Source organism: Tiliqua scincoides, chromosome 5 (genome assembly GCF_035046505.1).
Source record: "Tiliqua scincoides isolate rTilSci1 chromosome 5, rTilSci1.hap2, whole genome shotgun sequence".
NCBI classification, from domain to species: domain Eukaryota; kingdom Metazoa; phylum Chordata; class Lepidosauria; order Squamata; family Scincidae; genus Tiliqua; species Tiliqua scincoides.
This window is the reverse complement of record NC_089825.1, coordinates 91,298,960-91,316,685: the sequence shown is the minus strand read 5'-3', so window position 1 is coordinate 91,316,685 and position 17,726 is coordinate 91,298,960. Positions and strand designations below refer to the sequence as shown.

The following is a 17,726-nucleotide window of genomic DNA, read 5'->3' as shown; positions in this document are numbered from 1 at the left end:
GTTGATATTCTGTGGTTGTGGTGATGCCATCAGTCTTCCACTGTTAGCATGTTTGTGGTGGAGCAATCACATTTTCCTAGTGCTCTCATTGTTGCTGGGAAATCGGTTTTTCTCTCCAGGTTCCATGCTGACCAGCTTGGAATGCTCTGTGGACTGCTCAGGAACGGGTGATGGAGAGAGCCCAATCCTATGCATGTATACTCAGCAGTGAGTCCCACTAGAGTCAATGGGGCATCCTCCCAGGAAAGTGTGGGTAGGATTGCAGCCTCACAGCCCCATCCTATGCCTGTCTACTCAGAAGTAAGTCCCATTAGAGTCAATGGGGCATCCTCCCAGGAAAGTGTGGGTAGGATTGCAGCCTTAGAGCCCCAGCCTATGCCTGTCTACTCAGAAGTAAGTCCCATTAAAGTCAATGGGGTTTCCTCCCAGGAAAGTGCGGATAGGATCTCCTAGGTCTCCATCTGCTCCGTAGCCCCGCCCCTCCTTTAGCCCCGCTCCGCCCCTCCTCAACCTTCCCCTGCCCTCCCTCCGCCCCTCCCTGCGCCTTTCTGAACGTTCCATCGGCCAGCCAACCGGCGCTCGCCGTGCGGGGTGACGTCACGTGCGTGCGTGGGTGCGGGAGGGGCGGGGCGCCGTCGCCTTGGCCACTCCTCGCCCCTCTTTTTTTTTTTTCCGCCTAGGCTGAGCCAGCCAGGCGGCGCAGAGGGAAGGAGCTTGCGAGGCGGGCCGGGTTGGGCCGGGCTTGGCGCGGTGGGGTAAGACTCGGCGCCCCCTCCCCGGCCCCTGCGCCTTCCCCCGGCCCTCCCTCGGCGGAGGCCGCTGCAGTGCAGCGGAGGCGCGAGGGGAGCCGCCGCTGCCGCCTGGGCCTGAAACAAGATGGCGGCCCCGGGCGAGTGCTTCAGTGTGGGTAGCCAGGTGGCGTGCCGGACCTGCCAGGAGCAGCGGCTGCAGGGCGAGGTGGTGGCCTTCGACTACCCCAGTAAGATGCTGGCGCTCAGTATCCTTTGGCTGCAGGGCGAGGGGCGCGGGAGCCTGTCTGTGGCTGCGGGGCTTGGGGGCGGCTGGGGAAGCTCTTCTCCCTCCCACACAGCCCCAGGCCCAGGGGCAGCCACTGCCCTGGAGGGTTAGGGCAGGCCAGAGGGGATGTTCACCGGTGGAACTCCTTGCCACATGGTATGGGGGAAGAGCTTGTGCAGGGGGTGGGTAGAGGATGTTCTTTTCCCTCTCACACAACACCAGAACCAGGGAACAGCCACTGAAGAGTTAGGATAAGCAAAAGGATAGGTAACTGGTGAAACAGCTGACCACATGATATGGGGAGGCCATTATGCAGAAGATGGATAGAAGGATGTTCTTTTCTTTGTCACACCTCACCAGGACCAGGGGGCAGCCACTGCCCTGGAGTGCCAGGAGAGTTAGGGCAGGTAAAAGGAAGTGTTAACCGTTGCCACATGTTATGGGGGAAGACATCATGCAGAGGATGGATAGAGAGGTGTTCTTTCTCTCACACGACACCAGGACCAGGGGATAGTCACTGAACTGGAGTGCCTAGAGAGTTAGGACAAGGAAAATGAAACAGTAATCAGGGGAACCCCTTGCCGCATGGAATGGGGGCAGACCTTGTGCAGGGGGTGTGTAGAGGGATGATCTCTCACACAATGCCAGGACCAGGGGATAGCCACTGAAATGGAGTGTTGGGAGAATTGGGATAGATAAGAACACAAGAACAGCCCCACTGGATCAGGCCATAGGCCCATCTAGTCCAGCTTCCTGTATCTCACAGCTGCCCACCAAATGCCCCAGGGAGCACACCAGATAACAAGAGACCTCATCCTGGAATTAAAAGGAGATGTTAATTGATGGAACTCCTTGACACATAGTATCAGGGAAGACATTATGCAGGGGATGAGTAGAGGGATGTTCTTTTCCTTCCCACACAACACCAGAACCAGTGGACAGCCACTGAAATGGAATGTAGGGAGAGTTAGAACAGACAAAAAGGAAATATTTCTTTACCCAGCATGTAATTATTCTGTGGAACTCATTGCCTCAGGATGTAGTGATGACATCTGGCTTGAATAACTTTAAAAGGGGATTGGAAAAATTTCTGGAGGAAAAATCCCTCAGGGGTTACAGGCCATGATGTGTATGTGCAACTTCCTGATTTTAAAAGTAGACTACCTCAGAAGGCCAGGTGCAAGTGAGGGCACTAGGCTGTGAGTATCTTGCTGTCTTGTTTGCTCTCTCTGGTGGGCTGCTGTGACATACAGGAAGGTGGACTTGATGGGCCTGTGGCCTGATCCAGCAGGGTTGTTCTTATGTTCTTCTAAAAGGAGGAGGGATACAGGATCTTAATGGGGGTGTAAAGGATACCCCAGGGGTGCCATGGTTTTCTGGTGAAGGGGAAGCCGTTTGGGGGGGAGGTCACCATTTCAAACTTGGAGGGTATTTTTGGAATGTTTTAGTAGTTTTGGAGATGTGGGGGAAAGGGAGGCGAGTCCCTGAAAGGGAGGGAAAATTTGATGCAGGTGGGACTTTGGGAGGATGGGTTAGAAAACTATTTGGGGGAGGGGAGAACAGGAGAGAGTTCAAATGAAAACTAAGATCTTGAGGGTTAACCTGTCTGATGTTGAAAGAACTTTCCAGTGTGGGGATGGGGAAAGCATCTGAACATGACTCAGTGGCTGGTTCACACAGGCATGTGCATCATTTGGTTTCTCAGTTCTTGGTGTCTGGCAAGCTGAATGTGCAAACTGGCCCTGCTGAAAAGCATTGTGCTTAATATAATACAAATGTTTTCACTGTGGTGCTTGATCTGTGTTGATCAACTCACATGTTCAATGTTGTCAGTAGGTGATGACTATTTTCCAAGAAGGATAAAACTAGTAATGTGTATTAATGGAAGTAAGATGTCTAGGGTTTGGGGTGGTGGAGGTAGGATTGTTAGGGTTCAGAGTGTTGGTTTCTCTCCCACAACTCCTAGACACTCTGCACTGAATATTGCCAGGCAGGCATGAACCTGTAGAAAGTAGGACTAGACTGATTCGCAGCCAAGACGTGTATTGAAACTGAGAAAAGGATGTGGGGAGTAGATTTTTTTAAGGGTGGAGTGGCAGGTAGGAAATGTTTCATCTGATGCTGAAGGATGTCTCTGTATGTATAATGAAGGTATAATTTTTAAGGTAAGAGGCAGAGTTTGGGTTATCATGCCTACGCAATGATATTCTACGTGGCTTATTTTTTGTATCCTGGCAGCAGAGAGGATGCCTTGTATCCTAGAAGACCATTGGGTACCTCCATAGTGAGTCTCCACAGACTTGAAGAGGGCTATTGCAAGCTTCTCACTCCCCTCCCAAGTGCAAAATCCACATTAGCCGCAGTTAGTTGTTTCTGCACATATGTTACACTTATCTCACAGCTTGGATGAAGCTAAGATAGTTGGGGAATTCCCCACCAGGAGAATTTGGAAAGGGTTGTGTGCAGTGACTCCCTTTATACTGTGGTGATGCCATGTTCTGTTGAAGTAGCTCCTTGGATTAGGAAGCAAAACCATGTTGGGCTTGTGATGGCAAGGTTCCTTGTTTTCTATGGGTCTCAATTACTGGAACCTATTGTTTTGCAAGCTGCTGCTGTAGCTATCAGACTATGGACTTGAAGAGCCAGGGCAGTGCTATGTGTTTTGAGAGCCCAGGTAGATGTTTGCACTTTGAAGTGGGAGAGAGTTCTGCTTCTTGAAACTCATATTCTTAGTTATTTTCGAGTATCTATAGATGAAACCAACAATATTTGGCCCTACTTGTGTACCTGTATGTTGGCAGGGCAGCCTGACTGATGAGACTGTAAAGCCACAGAGGTCTTGGCTACCCAAAAGTGCTCTCATTACCTTAAAATACTTAGTAGATAATAGCCTATAGTATGATAAAATTTTTGCCAAGTAATCAAGCTCCAATTATCACTTCACCTTGTCTCAATCAGTGGTCTCAATATCAGAGGTCAATCAGAGGGCAGAGCCTTTCAACTCTGAAAAGTTTCCTTTCTTTCTTAAGCAGCAGGCAGGCATGCTCATTAGATGCAGTTTGTTTCTACAGCAACTTCACTGGGAAATTACAGCCAAAGTTAACCTTTTATTCTCCCTTCTTTCCCTTTTGTAAATGCAGCAGCAGCCTGTTTCTGCTTTGCAAATGCTTGCAAAGCAGGTCTGTTTTTTGAAACACCCAGATGGGATCCTCCTTCCCATTTGAAGCAGAGTCCCAGGCTACAATTCAGAGCACCGTTACTTAAGAATAATACCCGTGAAAAGCAGCGGGTCTGTTTCTGAGTAAAAAGGGTTGCAAATATGTGCAGCTGCATCTCTCTGCTGTGAATTGAATTGCACACTCCCAGTTATGTGTTATGGGCTGTTTGTTGTCTGTAGAGCTTCTGGTTTAACACACCAGACACCATAAAGGTGGATTTGATTCATGGTTCTCCTGCAGTGGTTCGCAACCTTTTTCACTTGCATATCCCTTGGTAGCCCATTTCCATAAATTTTACCCTTCATATTAGCAAATGTTTGTAATAATACAAGCCCTCATCTCCTCTCTATGAAAATCCAGACTTCATGTATTCATCACATACTTTCTCTTTTTATCTGTTTGAAGAACAGAAGACTCTGCCTTTTCACTGTTTTGCACCAGAAGTGTCCTGAGAAATTCTAGGCGATTGATCACTTTCCATATTATGTTTCAGCTTTTTTACTGTGCTGGTTTTCAATCACTGGTTCATACATGAATTGATGACCAAAAAGTAGCTATTGGTGGGGCTTTCACAGCCAACTAACTACCTTCCTTCCTGCCCTGCTGGCCCTGCAAAGCATTCTGGAGCACAACCTGCCTTCTTCTGCCATTATGCCATTCTTTTTCAAGTACCCCCTAAAGGTCCTGTTGAGTGTCGCTGGGAGTACATGAATACCAGGTTGGGGAACACTGTTTTACTGGTGTGTTGTTTACAGTGCACTTACTCTGATAGTGTTTACAAAAGGTGGTGAGGACTAGAATTTAAAAAGAATAAAAATGTATCTTATGATCTTTTACTATGTTTTTAATAAATTAGAGTCTATAGTTCTTAGATAACAATTAGTGGTAGGTTACTTTTTAGGATCTGGTCTTGGGTAAAATCAGACTATAGTCAGACACCCCCCTAAGTTTAATCCCCAACTTATCAGAGGGTCACAGAAAATTCCATGATTTTTTAACTCTAAACCTGCCCTTGACTTATCTGTGGGTCAACTTAAGGGCAAGTGTCTGCAGTGTTTTCCGCCTGTTCCAAGGCTGTTTTGTCCTTGTGTTGAAATTCTTGAAGAGTTGCCTGATTGGACATTTGGAGGGAACTGCCTCTTCATTCTGATTTTGTTCCCAAGTTACATATCAGGTTATAGAAACACATTGTCCAACTCTCTAGCATAGTTTGAATGCAGTACTAAAGTCAATGTTTTCCTGTATGGCAGTGGAATACTTACAATCATAGTCAACTCCTCCTGTAGGGTAACCTAACCACAGATAGAATCCACAAACTTGGTGTTGGAGGTGCAGATTTTTTTGAGCAGTAATCTGTAAAATTGAACATTGCATGCAAATAAACTATTCCTTGCAGTGGTACTTTCTCATATGTTCTCTTTGACATGTGGAATGACACTTTTTGGGATTTGTTTCCTTAATGATATCTTCCTCCAGAATGCCCTTCTTCAAGTGGTAAACCTAACCATGCAGATATCTTGCTTATAAACTTACAGTATGTTTCAGAAGTGGAAATAATTAATGACCGCACAGAAACTCCCCCACCTTTAGCTTCACTCAATGTTGGCAAGGTAAGACTCTTTTGCCTGTTTTTCCTATCATGTGAGGCTACTGGAGCTACAGCTGCATATCATTACTAACATGATCACTTGCTTTCAAGTTTTGTTTGGTTAACCAAAGTGGCAACTTAGGGCACAGTTCTAACCCACTTTCCAGCACTGACAGAAGGGCATTGCGGCTTTGAGGTATGGGAACAAACATTCCCTTGCTTTGAGGAGGTAACCCAACTGCAGGATGCAGCACATGTCCCATTGGCACAGCTGTGCCAGTGCTGGAAAGTTGGTTAGGATTTGGGCCTTAGTGAATTTAAACCTGGTGCTGACAGTTGTATTGTAGAGCTGTAGGTTTATACCTATTGGTGAACAATCCACAAGTTGCTGATTGTGCGCTCTAGTTTACCTCAGGTAAGCAAGATGAAATTTTCAGGTGTATATTCTCTCCACCGCCAATCAAACACTATAACTGTGGGTGAGGAAAGCTGGTTATTTTCTTTCAAAATGTTCTAGGTCAGTGTTTCTCAATCACCACTCTTACCACCAGTAGTACTTGAGGTGGTGTCTGGTGGTACTCGAGGAACCCCTTCAGACCTCACCTCCTGGCAGCAAGACCAGCAATGCAATGTGACAAGCAGCAGTAGGAGGCTCAGCTCAGTAGGCAGAGCTCCAGCATGTGCTTCTCAAGGGCTTGAAAAAGTCATCCAATATGCCCTGAGCCTCTTACTGATGTTGATTGCATCATGTCTGGCCTCCCAATCCAGTAGTAACTCATGACATAATCGCCAGTTGCTTCTGGTGGTACATCCAATAGGTGGGCAGTGCAGAGTGGTAGGGCAGGGGGACAAACGTTGAGAAACGCTGTTCTAGTTGGTTGTAATTGACCAAGGTGAAAGGTAGTTGAAATAAAGAACTTTAGACATAATGGTGCTCTTCAGTTTGGATCAGTGAAGACCTATATCCTTTAATGCATGTACTCCAGTTAGGAGGAGTTGTCATATATTTTAGTTATATGGCAGTACCTTGCGCTTTCATCTGGTTAGGGAACAGAACATAGATGAAAGTAAAAAATGGACAAATGTCAAAGCATATCCTTATTTAGCATGCAAATTTATTTTGGCCAGCCAAAAATGTAAATAACTAACCATATAATACATGCAAATGTCCGTGAAATCAAAATAAATAAAAAGAAAAGAAAAAAACCACAAACGAACATATTGGAAGGTTAGATGAAACTGGATGAAAGAGGAAAGCATGTGGATGAAATTTGAAATGTAGTTATAATTGAAAAAGCGAAGTGTTGAAAGTTGAGGTATTGCTGTGACGGGACAGGGTTTGAGGTTCTAAATCCCACACTGAAGATTCTTGTGACTGCTCCTATGTCTAGTGTCATCCTTCTTCCTCCATGTAACTCATTGTCGGACCTCTTTCATTTTCTTTGGAACCCCCCCTCCCCGCTATGGAAGTAGGAAAAGTTGCTTGAAAAGGACTTATAAGGTGTAGAAGGAGAAAGCCAGACTTCATACAAAGCTCTGAGATTTTCTGCTTCTTGTCTTTCCGCACCATGTATGTGAATTGAATGGAGTGTAGAGGGCTGGAGGAGAAGCACATCCTCTCTTCTTACGCACAACAGTTTGAAAGGCTATGAGCATCTTGAGGGTAGAAATTCACTTAAGAGCAAAACCATTTGGGGTTGTTAAAAGGGTCAGTTTTAAAGGGAAAGGCACTATTTAAAATCAAACAAAATGAGTGTTCATCTCTTGCTGAAATACTGGACATTCTGTTGGCCCAGAATCTTGCTCTGGATAGATGGATACCTTGTCCAACAGTGCCTCCATTACTACTTAAGTTATTGGAACAACTGAATACATTAACTTGTAGAAGTTTTGTAAGCATGATTTAGGTCTTGTAGAATAATAAACCATAGAACTAATGGGGTAAGATATGGAAGACTGCTTTTGCTATGTCACCAACTGTGTTAGTAAATTCGTGATGGCAGCTGACTCCCTCCAAAGTTGGGACATTCCCACCCTACAGTTGCACAAGGATGTGTTTCTGGGAGTATCTGTGATTAATGCCTTCCTCCCCTCCCCCTGCCTGTGTTTTGCATTATGTTAAAATATCTTGTATTTATGGTTACCTTTGCTAGCTGGTGGGCTTCAGTTTGAGATATAAGTTGTCACATCCTCCATCATTTAGAAATTGTTCTGCGAACTGTGCTCCATTTAAGGCTTGAAGTCTGTTTCTGGTCCAAGATTGATATCTACGTGTCTCATGCTTTCTTTTTCAGCTTGCGAACAAAGCACGAATGGAGAAGGAAGAAAAACTGAGCCAGGCATATGCAATTAGTGCTGGAGTCTCTTTGGAAGGACAGCAGCTCTTCCAGACTATACATAAGACGTAAGTAGTGGGGATAGAACAAAAAACATGGGGCTAGAACACGGCTCTCTAAACCCAGGCCTGTGGGCTAGATCTGGGGTTTGGAAAAAGGTCTCCCCGGTGAGCAGTGTTTACCGTTTTGCATCCCTGTGCCTAGATCAGCTTGAAAGAAATGCAGAATGATAAGCACTGCTCCGGATGGGGAGGACTTTTTCAGGACACAGCAGTTTCCAGTTTGGAAAGTAATTTTGGGGAGCATAGAGAACTGTACCCCATTGCTGCACACAGAAATTTTTATCTGGAGTGTATGTAGCACCTTTCTTACTCCATGATTTTAGTAATTCTGTGTGAATCTGGTTCTTGGAGAGCATGTAGTTCTTTCCCCCTTCTCCATGGCTGGTCAAAACAGAATAAGGTGGCAAATCAGTGCATATTTTATTCAGAGTACAAACAGATTGAGCTGCTTTATGAAGAATTTGGTGTCTTTTTAGTGTTTGAACATACATGGTCCAGACTGAGCAGTTGCCTTAAGTGTGGGTGTAAGACAAATTTGGACACCTGAAACACTGGAAAGTATTCTAGGAAGGGTAATAAAATGTAGTTGGCTGTTACAGTTACCTTGCTAGAATTGTGCAGTACAAAGCCGCTAGTTCTAGATATGGCAGGAGGTCTGGTCTAGAGGGTTGAGCCTCTGTTTGCCTGAAGATAACATTCGAAAGTCGCCAGTTCGAGGCCACCGGCACCGTGAATGGCAAGACGTTGAAGCAGCTGACAAGCCCAGCCGAGTTATTCCACTTGCTCTTGGAGAGATGGAGGAGTTGCTTGTCAGCCTGTGTGGGAGGAATCTGGAGGCCAGAAAGTGATAACAGACCATAAAAGATGCATCTGAAATGTTGTGGTTCTTGAAAGATAGAACCTTTCTTCAATTGTAAAAATCCCTACGGGGATTTAGAACAACCTGCCCATGTAAACCGCCTTGAATTAAAGTCTGAGGAGAAATCTGACGACCAAGAAAGGCGGTATATAAATGCCTCTATTATTATTATTATTCTGCATCCAGTATAAATTAGTGATATTGTCTCAGAAATGTCAGTATGTGACTTTTGTTAAGGAAGCCCCCCCAAATCTGTGGTGCCCAATTAGCAAGAAAATACAAACAGCTTTTTTGTATTGCATTCAGTGTATGGCTGGCTGTACAATGACAAACATAGCAATATATTCATTACACCAGTGGTTCTCACACATTTAGCATCAGAACCCACTTTTTAAGAATGAGAATCTGTCAGGACCCACTGGAAGTGATGTGACCAGAAGTGACAACAACAAGCAGGAAAATTTGTAACAATCCTAGGCTGCCATTCTACCCACACTTATTCAGGAGTAAGTCCCATTGACTATCATTGTTAAAAGAATATGCATAGTAGCTTGTTAAAAGCACAGGTTGTCACATTGCCCCAAATGCGGTCACATACGATGGGAGCATAAAGTCTAATACATTAAAAATAAAATATTGAAATGAATGGGGACCCACATGAAATTGGCTCACGACCCACCTAGTGGGTCCCGACCCACAGTTTGAGAAACATTGCATTGCACATGTAAATTACACATGTTGCAATAATTATTACACATGTAAAATTGAGAGCATGTAGGCACAACTTTTGTCCATAGTTCATAGAAATATACAGTACATGTCTATATTCTTACTCTAAATTGTATAGTATATGATACTGTATGGTGGAGTAAACTGGATATGGTGGAAACTATTAATAAAGTTTCATTCCATTGGGCATAGCATACTTCTGTAGACCAACTATAACAGGTACATCTGAAAACCACATGTAATCTGATAAATAGCACCATTGATATTCCCAAATGTTGCACTTGGTTATTATAGTCTAAAAATTTTGTGTATGTTGTACTTCTTCTTCACTTTGTCCTCATTCAGCCATTCTTGAATGGGACCTTAATCACAAATCATGATTATCACAAGTCTAGGTTATACCTAAAGATTTTCTACTTCAGAAGGGAGCCTAAAGAAACTTTTGGATGCAACCTATAAATGTGTGGTAGAGACCATTCATGGACCTATACTGAAAAACAGCATTCATTTCCATATAGGATACAATCCCTAAGCATGACAGTTATTCCAAAGATTCAAAGGCTAGCAGGTAGCAAAAATGCATTGTTAAAACACATTTGTAATGAAGGATATGCTGGTGTGCACCACTTAACGGCCGGGGTATGTTCTCCCTGTTATACGATTAGGTCATTAAGTTAACATTCTGTCCAATCTATTACCTATGTGTCAACAGCCATTTTTTGCCAGACAATAGTTGGCTGCACAGGCTACTAGAGAAAGATTGCATTAAGAGCCTCTTCGTTGTGTAAACAGACACTCTGCTGCAGGCTGTGGGAGACATGATTGCCTCATTAAGAGCATCTTCATTATGCTTTGACCACCTTCAAAAGTGGTACGGTCCATTGTTAAGCGAATGGTTATTAAGTAGCACATGACTGTATATAAATTCGTTTGTATTGCTGCTTGTTTAAATAATATTTGGGTAAGATAGCCGATGCGTTCTTTCTCCTTTGCCCAATTCTAGGCTTCCTGGTGCGTGCGGCTGCCGCAGTGCCAGAAATGGCATATTAGGCAGCCACCAGCGACTCCTTGGGAGAAGGGAACGTTTGTCCCCTTCACCAGATAAGGAAAGTAGCCCTGCAGTGGGGCTACTTGATTCTGCGGAAGCCCATAATCAAGAGATTCTGTGTCGGACTGTGGGATCAACATGGAGCTCAGAATCCAGTGGAGCTGAACTCCATCAGTCCCGCCCCACTCCCTCCCCTGGCATGCTGCCCCCCCCACCTACCTCTCCGTTGCCTGTCAGTTCAGGTGACTGCTGAGCGGTGGAGCGCTAGCTTTCCACTGGTACTAGCCCAGTACCCGCTGGCACTGAGGGCTTGCAAATGTGCTTTATGGCACGTTTTTGACAGTGCGTGACAGCAGTGAGCCCACATGCACTGTTTAGGATTGAGCTTTCAGTCTAGTCCTTGGTCTTCAGCCTTTTTTGTGCCGTAAACCCAATAAATCAATAAAATAGAGACTGAGGGCCCATCATTGGTCCCGCCCCTTTCAGTGCCCACTCTCCACCCCTGTTATGCTCTTCCAGCACTGTTCACTATAACCAAATATTCTTTTTAGAGCATAGAAAAAGTAACCATGAAGCCTGGCACTAGTGAAAGCTATTTTAGCACAATTGCTAAGAACCTGAACAGAAGTGGGACACAATCTCCTGGTACCTGAAGGGGCACACTAGATGCCTCCCCCTTTACCTGGTGATGCTCTAGTTCAGTGGTCTTCAACCCTTTTTGTTTCCATGACCCCACAACTGAGGTTTCTTGACCCCGTTGGGGTCACGACCCCAAGGTTAAAGAACACTGGTCTAGTCCTTGTAGCTCTGTAAATGTTTTGAGTGAACTACTGTAACTACACAGATGTCATATTGAATTGATTTTTTAAAAAGGGTTTGCCTAGGTGCATACAATTTTCTATAAGACTGTGTGGAGAGTGTAGAGAGGTGGAAGCAGAATTCTAGTACTACTTCTGCAAGAGAACAGTGATGTCACCTGCATGGGAGCTTTGGTGTTTCCATTGAAACTTCCTTCAATGGACTGTAATTTGTGAGGGGAAGAGAAGCATCAAACTGGGAAGTTTGTCTAGGGGTATATGTTACAGTTAGACTGTCATCTTCTGAAACACTGCTTGAGACAGTATGTGTCTGTCATGTTGCATTGCTGTAATCCTGTGCAGACTTACCTGGGAGTAAATCTTATTGAACACAGTGGGACTTCTGAGTAAACATGAAGAGGTTTATTAGAGGAGGGTTTTCTGCAGAGGAGTAAACATGCGTATTTGTTTGGAATATTGTTTAACTATACATTTGTGTTAAATGGTGGCAACTCACTTCAAGCATTGCAAAAACGGAAGTGGGTTGTGATAGCTGTTTTGAGCATTTCTGAGGCATTGGGTGCCCCTCAGAGGGGGCCACAGTCTCCCCATACTGTCCAGAGGGCCAGCACTGCCCCTGGTAAGTTCAAAAATCGTCCCCTTTCCCTGGTGATGCTGCGATCCTGGGAGCAGGCAGCAACAGAGGTTCCCTGGCTGGGGCATTGCGACACTTCAGTTTGAGAACCTCATCTTAAAGCTTTGTTCTATCTTCTGTTCAAGTTGACTTGTTTCAAGAAAATGGCTAGCTCCTGACTGTGGACAGACTAGTCAGACTAGTCTGGACTGCATTTGATTTCAATTAGAAATTAATACTGCTTCTTTTCAGTATGGTCCCATGAACTATCTCCACCACACATCTATAGGTTGCATCTGTAGGTTCCCTTGGGCTCCCTTCTGGAGGAAAAAAATAGACTTTGGGTATAACCTATGACTTCCAATTAAGGTGTCATTCAAAAATGCTGAATGATTTAGAACCAGCATGACAGAGCTAAGAGGAAGTCCAGTAACTAATGTTTGATTTCTCTTTAGTATAAAATGACATTTCTAATAACTGGTTTCTCTCTACCCACAATCAGAAGCTAACCATTTTCTTGAAACAAGTTTATATTGTTGGATGTGAATTTCTTTCAAGTCAATGAGTAGCTGTTAAGTGTTGGCAGCAACACTCAGTAAATTGAGAGTTGGCAACCACTGAACAAGACAGTGGACCAGTCATCACTAGAGAGGCAATTGTATGGCTAAAGAGGAACTGAAATGGGTTATGAGGGCTTGCAGCATTATCAGGAGGAAGCATTTCCATGACACTGTGCATCACTGAAAATTCCTCTTTGCTGTCTAAGCATGTCGGATATTTGTTTTAAGAAATAATGGTTAGTTGGGGCTGCAAATTGCAAAGATTTTCCTAGATCTAGATCAGCGTTTGCCAAACTACAGCCTACAGGCCCGATCCAGCACAACATAAAGCCTGTCCCTGTCATGAATGGAACTTATCCTTCTATAGAGCATCCCGATGTCTTCTTCCTTGATCTCCCAAGAATCTTTGTGCTAGGTAGCCACATCTGCCTGGAAATCCAGGCACAGAACCTCCTGTGGCGATGGGCAGCGGAAGTGGCTGCCCAGCGCAAAGTTCTGGGGACATTGAGGAAGACGATATCGCGCCGCCCCACAGAATGGTAAACTCCATTCACAATGGGGACAGGCTTTTCAATTATGCAGCAATCCCAAGTTTGGAGACCACTGATCTAGATCAGATGGCCCCATTTCTTTTGTTTAACAAGTCTTGGTCTCCCACTGCTTTCTCCACCTTTATATAGACCATGTCTTCTGGGTAGTTGCCACTACTTAGTGCTGCATAGCACCAGAATCAGATGGAAAAGTAAAGCATTTGGGGGGGGGGTGTTGTGGCTGGGGGAAGAGCTGACTTTCACCCATCTTGTCCTTTGTTTGCATATTCATTCTTAGTGATGCTGAGGATTTCTTTTTTTAAAAAATCCTATTGAACTTTGTGTTTTATTTTCAGCATTAAAGATTGTAAATGGCAAGAGAAGAATATAGTTGTGATGGAAGATGTTGTCATTGCTCCTCCATACCAAGTGGAAAACTGTAAAGGCAAAGAGGGGAGTGCCCTAAGTCATGTACGAAAAATAGTAAGTACATCAGAGTTACAGGATTGTTGGGGTGGGTAGGTCCAAAGGCAACCACAGAAGCGTGACCAAACCTTTGCTCATGCAGTTGGCTAGGCTCTTAAACAAGATATATCTCTCTCTCCTTTCTCTTATAGCATTTGCTGCTAGATTTTGTTTGGCTAAAGGCCTGCTTTGCTGAAGCAGGTAGTATGTTTTTGGATAAACAGGATATGATTTTAAACCTGTGGTTGTAAAGTGATGGTCCTGTCTGTGGCACTTCCTAATTCTACAAAGCAAAGAATCTACACCTTTTGGTATACCCCGTCTGAAACGTTCTTGGGGTAGTTCTCCCTCAAAATACAAAACATTATGCTAGCATTCTTGCACATCAACCCATCCCCATATTATAGGAAAAGCCAAACAAACTGTGTGGTTAAAAGCTTTATTGAGCCTGATATGCTCTATGGTTCATGAATTATCTGTCTCTCTTTTAATGTGGTCTTAACTCTGCTAGCTGTAATTTGTCAGATATAATGAACGATACACTTCCCGGTCAGCCGACATAATTCAGATGTGCTTATTGACCATTAAGTTTCTTGCACCCATGCATGGCCCTACTGCGTCAAACCTGCACTAATTTTTGCATCCCTCTCTTTTTCATCCAGGTTGAGAAGCATTTTAGAGATGTCGAAAGCCAAAAGGTGATGCAGCGTTCACAAGTCCAGCCAACACAGAAGGAAAGCACCCTCTCGTCCTGAGTCCCGCCTGCCCTTCCTGGTTGCAACAGATTGCTCCTGCGGGGGGTGGGGGTGGGGGGAACCCTTCGAACACGCAGCAGCAGATGACACAGACTTCTTCAGAAAGAGGTCGGGGGAGGGCAGGGGGGTTCCACTTCTATTTTGTGGCGGTCCTGTAATGATGGGGCCCACAGCTTCCGAACTTTAGACTTCAAAACAAGAGAATAATTTAAACACTCATTCATTACTTGACTAACAGACTCTTACTTTTTGCCCACCAGGTTTCTCCCCCTAGAACAGTCAGCTGTGTTGTCTTTGAGTTTTCTTCCTCCCAGAATTCTCTAATTTGTTTTAGCTTTATTGAAATGGATTCCACAACAGCCCCCCTTCCTTCTGTATCATAAGAGAATTCAGCTCCCCAGCATCTAATTAAAAAAAGAAAATAGCGAAAAAGAGAAAATAACAAGCTGACTGTGGTAATGTAATTGGGGACCTTGATGTGACTGGCGAGCTCTCGTTTTGGTTTTTGTTTGCACAGGGCAAGGCTTGAATTAGCCTTATTTTTCTTATCTCAAAATATATATATAATAAATATATATATATATATATAAAATGTCCTTTAAATATTTTCTGCTTCTTGCAGTACTCTGAATTGGGATCATGGCAAAAAAAAAGTCATGTCATAATTAAACCTTCTGCAGTTAGTGGGGTTTTTATGTATAATTCTGGAGGTCAGGTGCACACTTGAAAGCGTGTGGTGGAGCCTACCCAGAAGCGAGGGTGAAGAATGACACATGCTTCAGTGGCAGACTTCTTCCCGTCCTTTCACAAGTTGAGCTTGTGAGTAGGTGTCCATGAATCTGGACTCTGGTGGCCTGCTTGTGACCTAAGGTACTATTGGAGCCATTTTGTTCTTCCTAAAGGACTGGAAAACGGATCTGATGGCTTCTTGCTTATTTTGTGGGCAGTTTGCTCATGTGCGTGCTCTGTTACTTGGACAGAGCATATGCATCGGTGTGCTTTTTACTCCTTGTGACCCAATCTGAAGTTGGAGAGGGACATGAGGGGGTTGGTTAGGTGCACCCATGGCTGTGCTCAACTCATTCTACTGCACTGGCCTTTTTCTCTCCCCCTCCCGTCTCTTTGAATCTACTATTTGGTCCGTGGTGAACCTCGCTGAGATCTCTGTAACACTGCTTCTTTTCTGCAGGGTGGCTGGAATGCCCATTTCCACGTTCACACACAAATAAAACGTGATCCAGACAGGCACGACCTGTGCTGTTTGGCTCCTTCCTGTGGTACTTCACTAGGTTGAGGAAATTGAAGTGCCACAGTACATGAGAGCTTGCTGTTGCTCCATTTTGAATACACCAGAGTTCGGGCTCAGCAGTCATTGCTTGGCATCTTCAGATGCAATGCTGCTGCATTACTGTTCTCTGGAAAAATTTTCTCCTCTGCTGTAATACGACTTGCAGAATGCTACTTAATTTCGAAGAAGTCTTACCCTTGTGTGAAATTCTGTTGTACGCATTTCAAACCTTATTGCCGCAACACATTCTACAGTTTCTGGTCAACCTTGACCACAAAGATCACAGCCACAGGTTTGCCTTCAATCGTGTATTTGTCCAGTCAGCATCTCCAAGGCTGCCTGCTCTCGCTGTCTCTGTAAACATCATTGCCTTAGAACAGTGTTGTGGAGGGGGGGTAAATGAAGTAGGTTTTGATTCTGACAATGGAAGAATTTTTTTTTGCCATGATCTTTTCTCCCTCCCCCCCTTTTTTTTAAAACAAATGGATCAAAATTTAAATAATTCAAGCCCTGCCTTTCAGAATGGAGGGAAACTTTTTTTTTTAGTATTGTCTAGCAAAATCAATAAAAACCCAGGATTTTTTTAACCATCAAACAAGCATTTGTGGTGATGGGTTTGTGACTTCAAGGGTAGGGGGTGTTTAGGGAAAGTGATTTGGGTTCAGCCCCGAGGTTCATAAGAGCAGAACATGACACTATGATAGATACGGCTCCAGGTATACCCAGTTTCCTATGCAAGCTTTAGTTAAGGCTGGTGTGTTGGCATCCATGTGTTGCTTGCACAGTGGTTGCATGTCTGTATTACCTGATGTGCTTTTACACATTGGGTATGTCAGATGTGTTTCCAGAAATGGATTACTCTGGGCGTTTTGTAAAGCATGTAAGGAGGTTAATATCATCATCCAGAATGGAAACAGGACAAAACAATATGCACCTTTGAAATGTGGGCAATGAATGGAAGAGGAATCTTAAAGCAAACTAGAGCATGAACCTCAATATTATGGTGAAGGAGCACCATGAGCCCTCTCCCATCACGTAAATAATTTCCCTGTATGTTGAGGCCTCTGTGTGAACACTTGGGTGAAGGCTGATTTGTCCTTGGGCAAAGCAGGTCAAAAAGCAAGAGAAGCAAAGCCTCCTTGCCATTGGCTACATGTGGAGACCCTGGCTGAACTAGGAGGTTAACTGAAGTAGAGGAAAAGGGTTTGTACCAGTGCTACTCATCTTCTGTTTCACTGCCCCCTTCTGGTGAGTGCAAACAGGTTCAAGTGTATCAGCCACAGAACCCAATTCCCACTCTGTTACCTCCATGTTGAGGGTCTGCTTCAGGCAATGTTGTACTGTATTAAGGAATTGCTGTGGGAGCTTCTGGTTGTGCCCAACTGGGTAAACATGCCACTCTGCTCTGTCACGGCTAATATTGGGTTCTCTCTACACCTCTGGATTTGCTTAACACTTGCTGCTCAGGAAGTTGGACAGCCCCAAATTGATGATAGGGATGCATGGACAGTGTGGGTTTAACTTGGTGTTGGATTGGTCACAGGAAAAGCCTTGGGCACCTAGTTGTCTTCCTAGAGTATATACACAAACTAGCATCCTGATGAAGTTCCATGAAAATGAAATGATGAAAATTCTGATGAAATCCTGATGAATTCCATCTCTTGCAGAAACTTTGGGGAAATTCTTGAGAGATTAAAGAAGGCCACAGTGGGTGAGCAATAAAGCATAATAGGAGGGAAGCAGGGATCAAGCAATTTCACTGGGAGACTTCTCTAAGCTTTTGTGTTTTTTTTTGTCAGGCAAACATAAGTGACTTTTCAATATATCATGTTTTTGAATG

At 44.3% G+C, this 17,726-nt stretch overlaps 1 protein-coding gene across 1 annotated transcript; it reads left to right on the top strand.

Moving 5' to 3' along the window:
- The first annotated feature begins 777 nt into the window (after positions 1 to 777).
- Positions 778 to 16,484, top strand: LSM12 (LSM12 homolog). The gene is made up of 5 exons (XM_066627883.1): positions 778 to 997; positions 5,712 to 5,845; positions 8,118 to 8,227; positions 13,735 to 13,861; positions 14,506 to 16,484. Exons 1-5 carry the CDS (start codon positions 877 to 879, stop codon positions 14,596 to 14,598), a joined length of 585 nt encoding a protein of 194 aa, XP_066483980.1. The 5' UTR covers positions 778 to 876; the 3' UTR covers positions 14,599 to 16,484.
- The last annotated feature ends 1,242 nt before the right edge of the window (positions 16,485 to 17,726 follow it).